The 15,069-nt window shown below is 41.3% G+C and overlaps 1 protein-coding gene across 7 annotated transcripts in view; it reads left to right on the top strand.

Annotated features, from left to right (window-relative positions):
• Positions 1 to 15,069, top strand: part of camta1a (calmodulin binding transcription activator 1a) — a 1,306,542-nt gene that overhangs the window by 1,248,114 nt on the left and 43,359 nt on the right. For 5 of the 7 annotated variants that reach the window (XM_087980408.1, XM_087980403.1, XM_087980406.1 and 2 more), the window contains 9 exons: positions 2,040 to 2,188; positions 3,112 to 3,302; positions 5,199 to 5,277; positions 6,574 to 6,892; positions 8,849 to 9,387; positions 10,148 to 10,335; positions 10,842 to 11,088; positions 12,149 to 12,220; positions 15,015 to 15,035. In XM_087980408.1, the coding sequence (XP_087836534.1) occupies positions 2,040 to 2,188; positions 3,112 to 3,302; positions 5,199 to 5,277; positions 6,574 to 6,892; positions 8,849 to 9,387; positions 10,148 to 10,335; positions 10,842 to 11,088; positions 12,149 to 12,220; positions 15,015 to 15,035 (1,805 nt within the window). The remainder of the gene's footprint in view (positions 1 to 2,039; positions 2,189 to 3,111; positions 3,303 to 5,198; positions 5,278 to 6,573; positions 6,893 to 8,848; positions 9,388 to 10,147; positions 10,336 to 10,841; positions 11,089 to 12,148; positions 12,221 to 15,014; positions 15,036 to 15,069) is intronic. The other 2 variants (XM_087980405.1, XM_087980404.1) reach the window with 2 other exon arrangements.

Here is a 15,069-nt window from a genome sequence, read left to right as displayed (position 1 = left end):
CAAAAACGAAACACACTCCAGTGCTGTAAATCAGATGGACAGATCAAATGATTCTTGACTCTCGGTCAAAGAACCTTTTTGTTCTTCCTATTTCTAATCATTTTAAACCTGAGAATGCTCCCACAGAAAATGTGACAAGAGTGTTTTTTAGTTAACTGCCCCATGATCTCTTTCTCTCCCTGGGATTTCTTCACAGGATGTCCCAGAGATTAATCTTCAATTCCTGGAGGATTGGATAGGTATCCTCCTTCACAGTTCCAGACTACAACCCATGATAGAAAACAAGTGGTGTATGGAAGGAAGTGGTTAATTTATAGATGCATCTCATTCTTAAACTGGTCTGCTACGTGCCTCCCCCTCCCCAGAGTATCTACTGCAGTCTGGACGTACTGCAGGCAGCAACACTGCAGTGTTTGGCAACAATCAGTGGGTGGAGCCCAATCCAACACTATCATACAGTCAGAGAGGGAAATGGGGCGGGGAAGGAATTATTCTTATATGGATTTTAATCCTCAAAGAAAGTCTTAAAAACATGTCACCATTGACAATTTGCATTCATGAGAAACGTTCCCACAATTTTATCCTGGCATTTGATTTTCCTCCCATTTTTCTCTTCATCCTTTCCTAAAGGCTGCCTTTTGGTATTCATTTTCACAGGAGCAAGCTGATCCCGTCAGAATGATTCTATTCAAATATGAACCCAACCGAGCTACAATGTCTGGGAAATGAAGAAATTATTTTAAAATTAAGATTCTTATAATAAGATATAGAAAATATTTGTTTCTATGAAAAAACAAGTTGAACTATTTGCGCTTTCAAGGAGACATATTGTATCTGTATCAGCTCCCTAAGGTCTTAGTAATTCTGCTTAACTAAATGTAGTTGTATCTTACTGCCGTCATGCAGTGAACCTACTTGTTATCTCAGAACATTGCAGCCTCTGTCAAAATTCTATGGTGGTGTATCCTCTAGCAGTTATCACTAGACAGGCCCAAGACAAAGCAGAACTGTTGGCAGTGAACCACCTCAAACAACCCTTGTCTGGTATCACATATTGGTAGCCAGGACAAATGCCACAATGTACCAGAAGTGGTCATCTGGGAAAATCCCACAATAGGAAGGTGAAGGAAATAATTCCACAGCTTGGGTCCATGTGTTTGAATATGTGGCTACCATTGGTGGATTGAGGATACACAGAGGCCAGAAATCAAGGAGTGCAGATATCTGAGGGTTGTGGCTGCAGACCTTAGAGATAGGGAGGGATTAGGGTTAAATTTAAAACCAAGATGGTATTTGACGAGCAGCCAATGTAGGTGGGCATGCACAGGAATGATAGAGGAAAGTTACAGGGTGTGAGCTAAGACATGAGCAGCATGGCTATGGATGTCATCAAATTTAAGGAGTATTGAGTGAGAGACACCATTCAAGGATGCCTTAAAATAGTCATGCCAAAAGGTAACAAATGTACTAATAGAGCTTTAGAGGGAAAGGAACTGAGATAGATGAAGGCAGATGATGTTACAGGGGTGGAATTAGGCAGTTTTTTTTTCATTCTCACATAATTTATTGAGCCAGAAACTTTTTTTCCACTAATGACAACTCCATGGTAACTGCCCGCATTTATTCCAGATTTTATTAATGAATCAAATTTAAATTGTCAGACTGCTATGAATACTGCAGTCTCATATCTAAGTCTCCAGAATACTGGCCCAGGTCAAGATCCTGGAATTCCCTCTCAAACAGCATTGTAAATCTACCTACAACAAATAATCATAGCAGTTCAAGAAGGCAGCTCACCATTGGCTTCTCAAGGACAACTGGGGTTCTGCAAAAATTCCTGGCCCAGCCAGCGGCACCCATCTCCTTTGAGTGAATAAAAGAGAGCCCAGTGATATATCCATGGTGATACCAGATCCCAAAGGGAATCCAGTAGTTTAAAATATGTATTAGAGTCTTGGATTTCTCAAGAGGTGGTCTGACTGAACCAGCATATTCTGGTATCGCACTGTGACAAACATTACCTACTCTTGTTTTACCAGACAACCAGTTCAGGATGTCCATCTTGGAGCGCCTGGAGCAGATGGAAAGGCGGATGTCGGAGATGGGATCTCACCAGCACCACCAGCAGACTGGAGGGGGAGGGTTAGGAGGAGGAAATGGAGGAGGAGGTGGCAACAGCCAGGCACAGGTATGACGTATTGTGAAATCTTTACGAGCCAAACCAATGGACTTGTGTTCAGGCAACCTTGGCTGCTCATACATTTCATTTGCAAGAAGGTGAGCATAAAATGGGAGGAAGTGACTAAAGGAACTCCTGATAGTTTCTTACATACACTATGTGCTATTAGAAAAACAGTACAATTTGAGATTTACAGGAAAAAGAAAGAGAAGAAGGAACGTGCATATATTTCATCTTTTACAATCTCAGGATGTCTCCAGTGCTCTACAGTTTATGAAGTACTTTTATAACACTGTGATAATATTCGAAATGCAGCAGCAATTTGAGCACAGCAAACTCCCATTAAATAATGACCAGAGAGGTGTTAGTTGACGATAAATATTGGTCATGAAACATTGAGAACTACTCTACTGTTCTTTGTAATTGTTCCATCAAACTTTTTCATTTATTTGAGAGTACAGACTTCTCATTTTAATGTTTTCTTCGAACGATAGTACTTCTGACATTGTGTCATTCCGTCAGTACAACACTGAAACATCAACCTAAAGCTGATGGGTGAAAAGAACGTGTTGCAAATTAGAACATGGACATAGCTCATAGGCTCAAGTTTACAAAGGGTGGAAAGTGGCAGGACAACCAGGTGAATCATCAAGTCTGGAGGTAACAGTGGGATTTCAGAGCAGGGTACCTAAGCAAGACAAGAATCAGATAATGTTGCAGAGGTAGAAGTAGCTGGGCCTTTGGACTGCAGTAGATGTCTTGTGAGAAGCTCATGTCAGGGATAAAACGGGATACAAGGTTTTGACAGGGTGGCCTCTCTCTGCCCTGTGAAGTTAAACCTGCTGCATGAAAGTCATGTTGTCCCTTTGATCCTAGCATAGTGTGATGTGAGAGGACTGGTCTCAGTATGTGTTCCCTCACCCCATTTGCAGTGTGCATCCAGAGTGGCCAGCTGCTCCTTTGAGAACCGTGTGGTGTTGGTGTGTGAGAAGATGATGAGTCGCGCCTGCTGGGTCAAATCCAAACACCTCATCCATTCCAAGACTTTTCGAGGAATGACTCTCCTGCACCTGGCAGCTGCCCAGGGCTATGCCACACTGATCCAGACACTCATCAAATGGCGGTAAGCAATGACCAGGCTCCAGTGATCCACTTCAGTGAGGTAAGGGGCACATGTGCTTCCATTGTAAACAAGGGCAGTAGTGATAAAAATCAAGTGGGTGATGTGTGATCCAATGTTGAATCAATACTGTAAATTAATATGAATTCAAGGAGTAAGTAAGATTGATGGGTTACAGGTACAGTTTGCCATTTGGAATTAAGATGTACGACAATGACAGTGATCCAGCTCAAGGTAGAATAGGACTAGATGTAAATATTCCAGAACTCTATTTGTTCAGAAAAGATAGGAAAGGAAGATGGGTGACAAAATTAATTGAAAGCATTGCGGTGCTGTAGAACGAGCCTTGAGGACGGATTTGGTTATGTTAGGGAATAAAAAAAGGTGCAGTTATACTACCCAGTGTAATCTATTAGCCACAATCTAGTGGGAAATATATAGAGGAACAAATCTGCAAGTAAATCATAGGGAGGGGCAAAAAGTTGCAAGCCTTCCTAGATTGGGTTCAGGACAACATTCAGTAGCAATGGGCATTGGTAGATCTGGTTCTTGGGAACAAGGTGAGCCAAATAGATCAAGTGTCAATGGGGGAACATATGGACAGTGGTCATTGTATGATAGGTGACAATGGAAAGGAAACATGAATAGTCATGAGTAAGAATGATTAACTGTGAGGGGGAGCTGATTCCAATGGGGCAAGAATGGAACTGAGTAGGAAAGACTGGTGTCAAAAGTTTGTGAGAAAATCTATTGTTCAACTATGGGCTATTTTCAAAGAAGAGATGGGTTGGACTCAGTCAATATGTATTCTTTTAAAAAAGAACAGGCAGGCAAACAAAGTCAGAGCTTCCCAGCTAAAAAAGGAGATAGAAATTATGAAAAAGAAGAAAACCTGTACTTATGACAAGTAATATTTCGAAAATACAATTGAAAACCAAGTTGAATATGAAAATTTCAGAACAGAGATGAAAAAGCAAATAACTGAAGCAAGGAGGTATTATGAAAACAGACTGGCAGCTAACATGAAGGGAATCTTAAAATCTTCTATCGGCACATAAATGGTAAAAGAGTGATTTTACTGGAGTGTGGAATGCATTTCCTGGTAGTGTGATGGAGGCACATTGACTATTTGAATAGAATCAGTGTGTGGAGTTATGGGGTAAAGACTTAATGCGAGAATGGCATTAAGTTAAAATGCTCTGTCAGAGAGCAGACACAATGGGCTGAATGAACTTCTGTATTTAGCAATTCTGTGGTGCTTTGGCTGTTCTATTTTGTTTCAACTACATGGGTAGTGACTTGAGGGCTTAGCTTGAGAGTACAATAACAGGCAGTTTTCTGAACAGGGATGTTATTGCAACAAAGTGAAGTGGTTTTACTTCCACTTGGTAATACTCCACCAACCTGGTGACTGAGATCAGGAAATTTGCATAATGATGATCAAACCTACAGATTATCACTCATTGATTGTTGCTGTAATAAGGTCCCTGTGTACAGCCATTATTGAAGCATTTAGGCAGGGATGGGTCGATTGAAGCATGTTTGGAACATTTCTCATGAAGAAATTCCATCTTTTTGAGTCCAAAAGAAAGAAAGCTGGGGACCTATTTAGCCACAGTGAGGCTGAAGAGTGTGTGGGGACGTAAAACTCAGAAAAGCAAAGATCATTGTTGCATTGAATAGAGAGATAGACAGTTGACAGAGAGATGGGAGATCAGAGGTAAGAGAGAGGAGTCGCCCATCTGGCAATTGGTTTATCTTCACTCCTTCTTTATTTGAAAAATCTGGGAAGAATGTTTTAGAAAGGAATACTTCATAAACCCTCACTAATAACTTGCCAATAAGCTGGCTCATAATGGGAAACTCCTTTGTTAACAGTCTCTGTCTGTCCTTTCACAGTGCAAAACATGCAGATAGTATTGACCTGGAACTGGAGGTAGATCCATTAAATGTTGATCATTTCTCCTGCACACCCCTGGTAAGTCACATGTCACCTCTACTTAGAAAGAATGTGGAGATGCTTAATAGACTTTGTATTCGAAAATAATACCGTTGGATTTGCACTGTTGCTGCTCTACATTAGCTCCCAAACCAAGAACTGTCAAGTTTAAAATTCTCATTCTTATGTTCAAATTCTTCCATGCCATCTCCTTTCCCTGTTTTAATACCCTCCTTCACTTTTGGATCTCTGCACTCCTCCAATCCTGGTCTCTTGCTCACCCCGATTTCCTTCAGCCTCACCATTGATGACCATCCCTTAACTTATCTTGGTTCTGAATTCTGCCTCTCTTTCCTCCTTTATAACTCTCCTTAAAACCTATCTCATTGACCAAGCACCTGTCCTAATATCGTATGTGGTTCAGTGTCAAATTTCATCCAATATCATTCCTGTGAAATGCCATGAAATGTTTTATAATAAAAGTGCTATATAAATGCAAGGTATTGTTGGTTCCCTTGTCACCAATGCACTGATACTGGAAATGCAGAATTTGTGTAGCTGCTGTCTGTGAGCTGCATGTAAAATTGTCAGGCAACACGAGAAATAAAACATGGCAGTTTCTGATATCAGCAAGTCCTGCCAGATTTACTGGGATGTGGCTATCACTGGCAAAGCCAGCATTCGTTGACTGGCCCTAACTACCCTCAAAGGCCATTTCAGAGGGTGGGTAAGAGTCCACAATCTGGAGTCACATGTAGGCCAGACCACATAAGGTTGACAGATTTCCTTCCGAAAGGAACCAGATAGTGAATCTGAAGGTTTTTAAGGTAACCAGTGATAGTTTATCGACAGTATAACTGAGACTAGCTTGGACTTGCAGGTTTTTTAATTAATCTTTATTAATTTATTTAATTATTTTTCTGTTAGTTAATTGAATTCAATTTCCATAAGCTGTTGTGGTTGAATTTGAACCCATGCCTGTAGTTTATTAGTCTGGGCCTCGAGTAGTTCAGTGACAATAACATTATGTCATCACTTCTGCAAATGTATAGCTGACTGTGTGCTAGGGAAATGGAAGCAGGGAAAAATTCACATACTCTGTGAAAGCAGCTAATGTCTCCACATTGTGTTGCATTAGAGCTCATTAAAGACAGGAAAAACTTGCATTTATATCAAGTGTTTCCATGACCTCTGAGAAGGAAAGTACCAGCTTGTCAACACAGGAGATAATTGCTGCTGCAAGTAAGAGCTAATTCTAATTTTTACTGTTAGTTAATTGCTTTGCCAGGAAGGATGTGAACAGATGAAATAATTGGTCTTTTATTTTTTAACCAGATGTGGGCTTGTGCACTGGGGCATACTGAAGCAGCTGTTGTTCTGTACAAGTGGGACCACCGAGCTCTCTCCATCCCTGATTCACTGGGTCGTTTGCCCCTGACAATCGCCCGCTCACGAGGGCATGTGAAACTAGCAGAGTATCTGGAAGGTTTACAGAGGGAGGATGAGTCACAGCTTCCCAGTCTTCCCCAAACACCTGCCGTGGTTTGCTCTCCTAATGCAAAGGCAGGAAATGATGGCTGGATTGGACAGTGGAACAATGGCAGTAACAGCAACCAGGAATCCCCGAAGAATGTCAGCACATCTCCTACCACAGGTGCATTTTATTCATTTCGACACTTATTTAGCAATCATCAATTTGTGTATCTGTGGTCCTCTGTCTTTTTTCCTATCATTAGTGAATTTTGTATGTGCTTAAGTCACAGCAAAAGTGCCAGGGAAAGGAGCAATTCTATTTCAAGAACCCAGCATCAGCGCCAAAACTCCCAAGTGTTATCAGTAAAAATCTGTATCCATTATGTCTCGTGAAACATGTCCAGGGGAAGGTCAGCACATGTTAGACACAGAATAAGTTTCCTCTTCACTCTCCCATCAAACGCCCACAGTACTGTTTGGTAACAGAGAAATAATTCCTCAATTCTGCTTCAATGATGTGTCTCAGTCTCTGAAGGTATTCTTTACCTGCCACTGTCACATTTTTCTATTCCCAACATTAGTCATTCTTTAATATTTCTGAGTAATTTTGATTTTTTTTTTTGCCTGGACCAAGTTGCAATTTCACTTCATGTAGAATCATGTAGAAACAACTAGCACAGCCCATGACCTCAGCCTGGGCTAGATTGAAACCTCTAGTTTGAGGTTATGAATATTTTCCCTGCAGTATATGCGTTACCACTCTTCTGTGACTGAGGTAGTGGACTCGATATTGTGCTGTTTATTTTTGACTTGAGGAGTTTCCTCCTTTTCTGTTCCCGTTGGAAGTGTAAGAAATTTCCATGTGGCTCACTTTGAGAAAACTGAAGTTAAGATCATTGATTAGGAATATTCTCAAATCTGCCAATCAGCTCATAAAGCACACAGACTAGAAAGATACACAATTAGTCCCTGTCCTGTGGTACATTAGCTGAATCTTAACTCAGGGGAGCAGTCATGTGAACATCAATTGACGTGCCCCAGTGAATATTCTGTTGCATAGTAGGGAATGAGATACATGATTGAAGGTCACCTGTGTGAGTATTGGAGGCATCAGAGCATTTGATCCATATCCTAGCAATCAATTCACATCTCAATCTTATAGCGCAATTGGTAAAATAGTGGGATTTGGGCTCTGGGTTGCCAGGCTTGCATCAAAAACCACGAGGTTATCATACATCCATCAGAGGCATTTGTGAGACAACCATTTTTGAAAACCAAATCTACTTTAGGTTACGATCAGCCTTAATCTCATCTATAATGAGGCGGACTTGAGAAACTCAATAGCCTGCTCCTGTTAGTATGTTCATTTGAGTCCCATATTCCAAGTGTTCAATATGGATCCAATTGATATCCTTTTACATCATAGCATGGCTTTTCTTTCAGTTCATAATTTTCAATTTTTGATTCATATCCAATGGGTAAAGAATGTTGCCATACCAACAGTCACTGCTCTTAAACTAATTATCTGGGATAAACTTGATGAAAGGATGTTGGAAGCGGCTTCAATAAAAACTTGCAAAAAGGAATTGGATAAATACATAAAAGATAAATAGCTCATTTAGCAGTGCTGCCTCACAGCGCCAGGGACTCTGTTTCGATTCCACCCTCAGACAACTGCCTGTGTGAAGTTTATATTCTCCGTGTGTCTGTATAGGGTTCCTGCGGGTACTCCGGTTTTCTCCCACAGTTCAAAAATGTGTGGGTTAGGTGGATTGGCGATGCTAAAGTATCCTTAATGTCCAGGGATATACAGGCTCGGTTGATTAGCTAAGGGAAATGAGGGTGACAGGGATAGGGTAAGGGGATAGGCCTGGGTGGGATTCTTGTCAGAGGGTTGATGTGGACTTGATGGGCCGAGTGGCCTGTTTCCACACTGCAGGGATTCTACGATTCAATGATTCATGGCATATGAGGAAAGATCAGGGAGCTAGCATTAATTAGACAGCTCTTTCATGCTAAACTGAATGGCCTTAATCTGTGCTGTATGCATTTTTAATTTAATGTGAAACACGTTTGAGGTAAGTCTCTAAAAGATATGTTAGGAAGTAAATAAATACAAGACTCTTTCTTGTATCAGATCTCAGGCGACCGAGATCGGAATCCTTGCACTGCCATGGTAATGACAGCCAAAAGGACCTCCCAGCTTCCAAGAAACACAAGCTAAATACAGAACACTTCCAATCCAGGCAAGACAAATCATCTCCTCCACCACTAAATCTGGAGCAAAAGATCACAGCTAAACTGAGCTCCAGCCCGAAGCAAACACCTCCTGATGCAATTGATTCCAAAAAAGAGAGGAATAGTCCCAGGGAATCTTCTCAACATACCTCAGAATTCCCTTTGCTCCTTACCACTGGATGCAGGAATGTTGGAAATCAGACCAGTCCAAAGTGGAGCCAGAAGGAGATTTATGTCAGTGTGGCAGCGCAGACTACAACGGGCCAGCCTGTAGTGATAAGGAAGGTCTCGGGTCTCAACGCTGGGTCCATTGCTCATAGGATACAACAGAAGCAAGACATCAGTGTTCTAATGTTATCAGAAAGGGAGATGATGGATGCAGAGCTACTATCATACAAGGAGAATGAGGAATGTTTCCAGCATATGGATGATTTGCAGGTATGAAACGCAGTATAAGGAACCTTCAATTGTAATGGATAAGAAATATTTAGCTAACTTCGTCTTCATTTTTCTTGCCTGTGTCAAGCCCAAATGCTGACTCTTACTGTGATTGCTATCAGAGCTATTCTTCAGCAAATTGGAGTCAAAACAGGAGTAGCTTCTGTTTCATGTGCTGGTCTGTGTCGAGTTAGTTGATTTTGGCTGGCCCACTTACTGATGGAGTGCTAATGCTGACCTGAGTGGCTAAGCCTTAGAGGGAAATATTATCATTCAGACTGCCAACTCCCGTTCCTCACCCATGTACAGGTGTATGTGCATGGGCGACAGGATCAAATATGTAGTGGGGTACTTGTCATGGTAGATAATCTTATTATCTTGGCCAATACCTCAATAATGGTTGTTCAACCATGGAAGGTTACAAGCAAAGTCATGTGAGTCAGAACACGCAGGAAAAAAATGGAGGATAAGGGTTAATCTGTTGTTCTGTGGTGTACACAAAACAGGATTTGTTTGTGACTGATTTTTATACCGTTTACATTAGGTCTCAAGATGCAGGATATCACAAAATGTAGCATTGATCATTAATTTTTGTTGGCTACATTTTTTGGAAGAATGTTCTCAAAGATTTTTCAACAACTGAGTTGTTAATGCAAAGGTCCTTTCCTCATCTGAATTCTAAAGCCTTAAATTTGCACTTTAAGATCATGGTGTTAAGAAAACAAAGGAAAATATAATTAATATTCTTTTGCTTCCTCAGGCTAATATGATGTCTTTGGCCGAACAGATCATTGAAGCTACACCAGACAGGATTAAACGGGAGAATTTCATCCCTATGGAATTTCCATTGTCAGAGCAAGGGGACATGCCCAGTGTAAACACCACCTTGAGCTGGTTGGCCAGTTACCTGGCAGATGTGGACCATTTACCCAGCTTATCTCAGCTTCGGTCAGTAGCACGGTGTTATGAAAAGTGTATAATTTATATACGTTAATGTCACCTTGTGGAGTTTGATTTTAAAATGGTGGCATATGGGTGCAAGTCATTTTTCTGAAGTTTTTTTCTTAAAACTAAGATTAATATTTCCAGATCAGTGACCTAATCTAGAATGTATCAGAGGGCAGATGACTGCAAACTCCTGGAGTTTTAATGAAGAATGTGTGGTTTATGACAAGTAGAGTAAACATGGAAGGCCACTAGCTTGTTTTCAGTTCAGAATAATCAAGGATTGAGTTTAATTTTGAAAACCCAGGGACTGAAAGATTTTTTAAAGCAATTTGGAGGCTATCTGACTGTGTGATTATGCTATTGTGAGCCACATAAGTGCAAGTTTATAAATCGACTTCTTTCTGAAGCCATGCTTTCAGTTGATCTGAAAACCAGTCAATATGAGATGGATTCATTGTTCACTCACTGTGTTGCTCATTATCTTTACCTCCCCTTTGATTTTCCAGGTCTTTGTACAGCGAGCCCCTGACTCCTCCCTCTAACGCAAGCCAAAGCCCGGCCTCGTCACCAAACAGCGAGGTTAATTTTGAGAAACCCACACTCCCTTCAGCAGCCGATTGGTCGGAGTTCCTGAGTGCGTCGACCAGTAAAAAAATGGAGAACGAATTTGCCCAGCTGACCTTGTCAGACCATGAACAGAGAGAGCTGTACGAGGCCGCCAAGTTGGTGCAAACCGCCTTCCGGAAATACAAGGTTAGAGGCGCTGTCCTCACATAGGATCAGCATGTGAGTTGCAGCGTACAACCTTGTCATGTGTTCGTGTGTCCACTTGTGTCAGCTGTGGCTCAGTAGGTAGCGTCCTTGCCTCTGAGTCAGTGGGTCACAGGTTCAAGTGCCATTGCAGGCACTTGAGCACCAAGTCCACCCAACATGTCGGGTGCCAGTATTGAGGGGGTGCTGTACTGTTGGAGGCACTGTCTTTCACATGATATGTTAAACCAAGACCCTGTTTGTTTTCCTTGATGGACATAATTAGATCCTTTGGTGCTATTTTTAAGAAGAACAAGGTAGTTTCCCTGGTGTTTTGAGCCAATATTTATCCCTCAACCAGAATTGATTATCTAGGTGTTATCATGCGCTAATTTGTGGGACATTGATGTACACACGTTGGCTGCTGAATTTCTTATATTGTCACAATAATTTCTGGATTTCAAGAGCTCAACGGCAACATTACTGCAACATTACCACCTCTGTGTCTGAGATGTACAATATCAGCCATGTGAGCTGTTTATCCTCACTGCCTAGTGACCTGCACTGATAAATATATGTGCATTGACACTGACAGAGGTACTGAAGTTGCCCAGTTTGTACCCTCCATGCTTAAATTACAGCGGAAATATGAAGAATGGAGGCAGGGCAGATATGCTGAAGGGTGTCTGTGGAACCCATTTCAGGAAAAAGAAGGGAAAGATTGTTAAAAATATAATAACAGGTGCTGATAAATAAATAAATGGCACAAGGGTTGGTAACCAGATTTACAGTGATTGACAAAAAGCAAAATTTTTATAATCTGGAGCACATTGCCTGAAAGAGAACTGGAAGCAGATTCAATAATAACCTTCAATTAGATAAATAATTGAAAAGAAAAACATTACAGGGCTATGGGGAAAGAGCAGGGGAGTGAATCTAATTGAACAGTGCTACCAATAAGCACAGATGGGCTGAAAAGTCTCCTATTCTGTATCAATCTATGACTCTTAAAAACAATTTATGCAAAGTCCCAGTCGTAAGTGTCATGTTTTCCATTTTTTAGGGACGTCCTTTCAGGGAACAACAAGAAATGGCTGCTGCTGTCATTCAGCGCTGCTACAGAAAATATAAACAGGTAAAAATTACATGTTACACTTCACATCCTGTGGTTGGGGGCACCCACAGAGCAGCATGATTAGCCCACCCATCTGATCTCAGCTAGCTGATCTCAGGCTGCTGCACTGGCACTTAATGCCACTGAGTAAATGGAAGAGGAAGTATTAGAAAAGTTCCCCCTCACGATCTTCCTGAGTGCAGGATCAAACATAGCCATACTGCTCCTCATGCTCCTCATCAACAATAATTGTCTAGCCTCAGCACACAGTCACTCAGGTTGAATTGATGGTGGGTCATTGTTGGTCTCTGTGTAGCACAGACGTAACACTCTCAGGAATGTGGGTATAATGAGGAGACACTTTGTAGGGGGTTGGAGGGAGGTGAGAAATTTGCCAAAAGAAATAAGGTTGCCATGCGACAAGTGTTGAGTCGTGAGTTTCCACAGTGTCTGGTTCTGTACTGTCACTCAGGTGATGCACATTAATCCTTTGTTTAGAGTTAAGCTAGTATAGGAAAATTGGTTGGTCTTCAATTTGCAGTACCTTTTTAAGATTGAGAAGACGTTTATGAAATGGTAATAGCCATCCCTGAAAGAAGGCAACTAACAGTCCTGGCTGACATCAGGTTTGGGACTACAGAGCCAATAGAGTGTGAGTGAGAGAGGGAGGAAAGAAGAGTTCTACAGGTAGCAGGTGCTTGGAAAGGAGGAGTTAGTGCAGCAGACAGGGCAACATGTCTCAATTTTATTATAATGAAGATATAGGGAGATGGTAGCGTGTGTGGGACAGTGTGTGCGCTGTTTTGGGATTGGTAGAACAGAAAATAAGAACGTTTTCAACACACAAAGATGGGTGGCTTGAAGCGTTCTTAATCTTTCTTCATGGGGGAATAAAAGGTATGTCAAGGATGTTCAATATTCATACAAATTTCTACATCACAAAAATCAGGTCCCAACTTGCTAACCCATCTGGCCCTCAGTAATTACTTGCACCACGACAGGGGTTTACTGTCACACTTCACTGAACACATCACATATCATCTGTTTGGATATCTGAGAGTTCACCAACACTGTACCGATGAGTCTGTGATTAAACCCAGCTCCAAGCGAGTACCAATTCTACACTGAGAGCAAGCATTTCTTCTTATCCCCAGAGCAGTTGGAAACTGTCAAGCAGGCACACAAGTGACAGGATCTGCACCACACCAGTCCACCAGGAACAGACTGCTGTCCGAATTCCATCAGGGAGGTTATTAGAGAAGTCCTTTCATCATCTAAATAATGGCTACCGATAATCCTGATATTTTATAAAAATGTAGAAAATTCCTCAAACACTCAGATGCGTCAACATCAGTGGAGAAAGAGGCAGAGTAAAAAATTCAGCTCACTGACCTTTTATAATGAACACAGATGATCCTCTCAAATAAGCTGTGAATTTTCAGCATTTACTTGATCCACACAGTAGGCAGCACAGAGGCTCAGTGGTTAGCGCTGCTGCCTCAGAGACAAGGGACCTGGGTTCAATTCCAGCCTTAGGCACCTGTCAGTGTTTGCAACTAATTATTGATGTGCTCATTAATGGGGTCATAAAGAGGCAACTTCTCTCTACATTTAAACATCCATATCTTAGATGCAGGGTGTTGGTAGTGTTGCATTCTTAAATACCAACACCAATTATTTAATTTGAGAACAGATTTCACAAAAACTTCTAAAAACAAAAGAGCATGAAACCAGTTAAACAAATGATATAAGCATATGGCAAAAGAACCACAAGAAGAGCACAATTGGAAACTAATCTAGATTAGCTCCTAACGACAGGTACTGGCATCTCCTGATGTTCATCAGTATCCCGTCTGAAGGCTATCAGTTTTCATAGATCATTAATTCTCCGGTAAGTGTCCAAATCCTGCTCTTAATTCTGGTCTCCATCCACCTTCTTTCTGTCACAAACCTCCCTATCTCTCACTGTCTGATTAAGGCTACGTTGGTTAATGCCTTCAAACTTCTTCCATGCACCATTTTACAACCCATACCTCTCTGCATCCTACTGTTAAATTCAAGACACACTGCACTGCCTTCTTGTCCAGAAGGTATTTCCCGGCTCCTCAGGAGTGTAATTCCAGCACCCTTGGCCATTTCATCTTCCTACCGGCTCTAAACCTTCAAAGCCCTCAATCTTGTTGCCATCTCATCCTGTTTCCTGATATTTTTGTATTCTCTCCTGTTTTCATTCAGCTCTTTATGACCTACTGAACATGGCCTTGGACATTTAGTCAGATTTCATAATAAAATATTACAATTTGACTTCTGGTGACTGTTCACTTGAATTGAAAGTATTTGGCTGTATCCCATTTGGCTGTATTTGGGCAGGAATTTCACAGGATGGAGTGGAACACTGGTCTTACACCCCACCCAATATTGACATCAAAGAGAGGAAAATCAGGCAGCTATCCACTCAATGCACTCTATTCACCTTGACAGTCAAGGGAAATTAAAGATCATGGAACAAAGATGAACCAACCATGATCTAACTGAATGACAGGACAAGTCTAAGGGCCTGAAAGGCCTTCTCGTGTTCTAATCAGAATATGACAAAGGAACGATAGATTGGGAAGTGGCTTCAGGTTACTGGAGGTCAATTGTGTTATCTGATGATGCCTCTGGAAATTACCTTGCAAATGTTTTCTCTTTGGTAAAGATGTTGTATTGATGGAATTTGTAGTTGTTGTGTCCCAGCACTGAATGTATCAAGTTCCCCTCTTTGTTTGAAGATCTTTTTTCTGGTACTAATGCTCTATTATATTACTTTTGCAAGCTTACATGGATAGCCTTGAAGGTAATGCAATCAATGTAGATGGAATTTTGAATTC

Source organism: Chiloscyllium plagiosum, unplaced genomic scaffold, assembly GCF_037043375.1.
Source record: "Chiloscyllium plagiosum isolate Xiang-an unplaced genomic scaffold, Cpla_swu_hap1 HiC_scaffold_37, whole genome shotgun sequence".
NCBI classification, from domain to species: Eukaryota; Metazoa; Chordata; class Chondrichthyes; order Orectolobiformes; family Hemiscylliidae; genus Chiloscyllium; species Chiloscyllium plagiosum.
The sequence above is the reverse complement of the archived record's forward strand: the minus strand, read 5'-3'. Positions and strand labels throughout refer to the sequence as shown.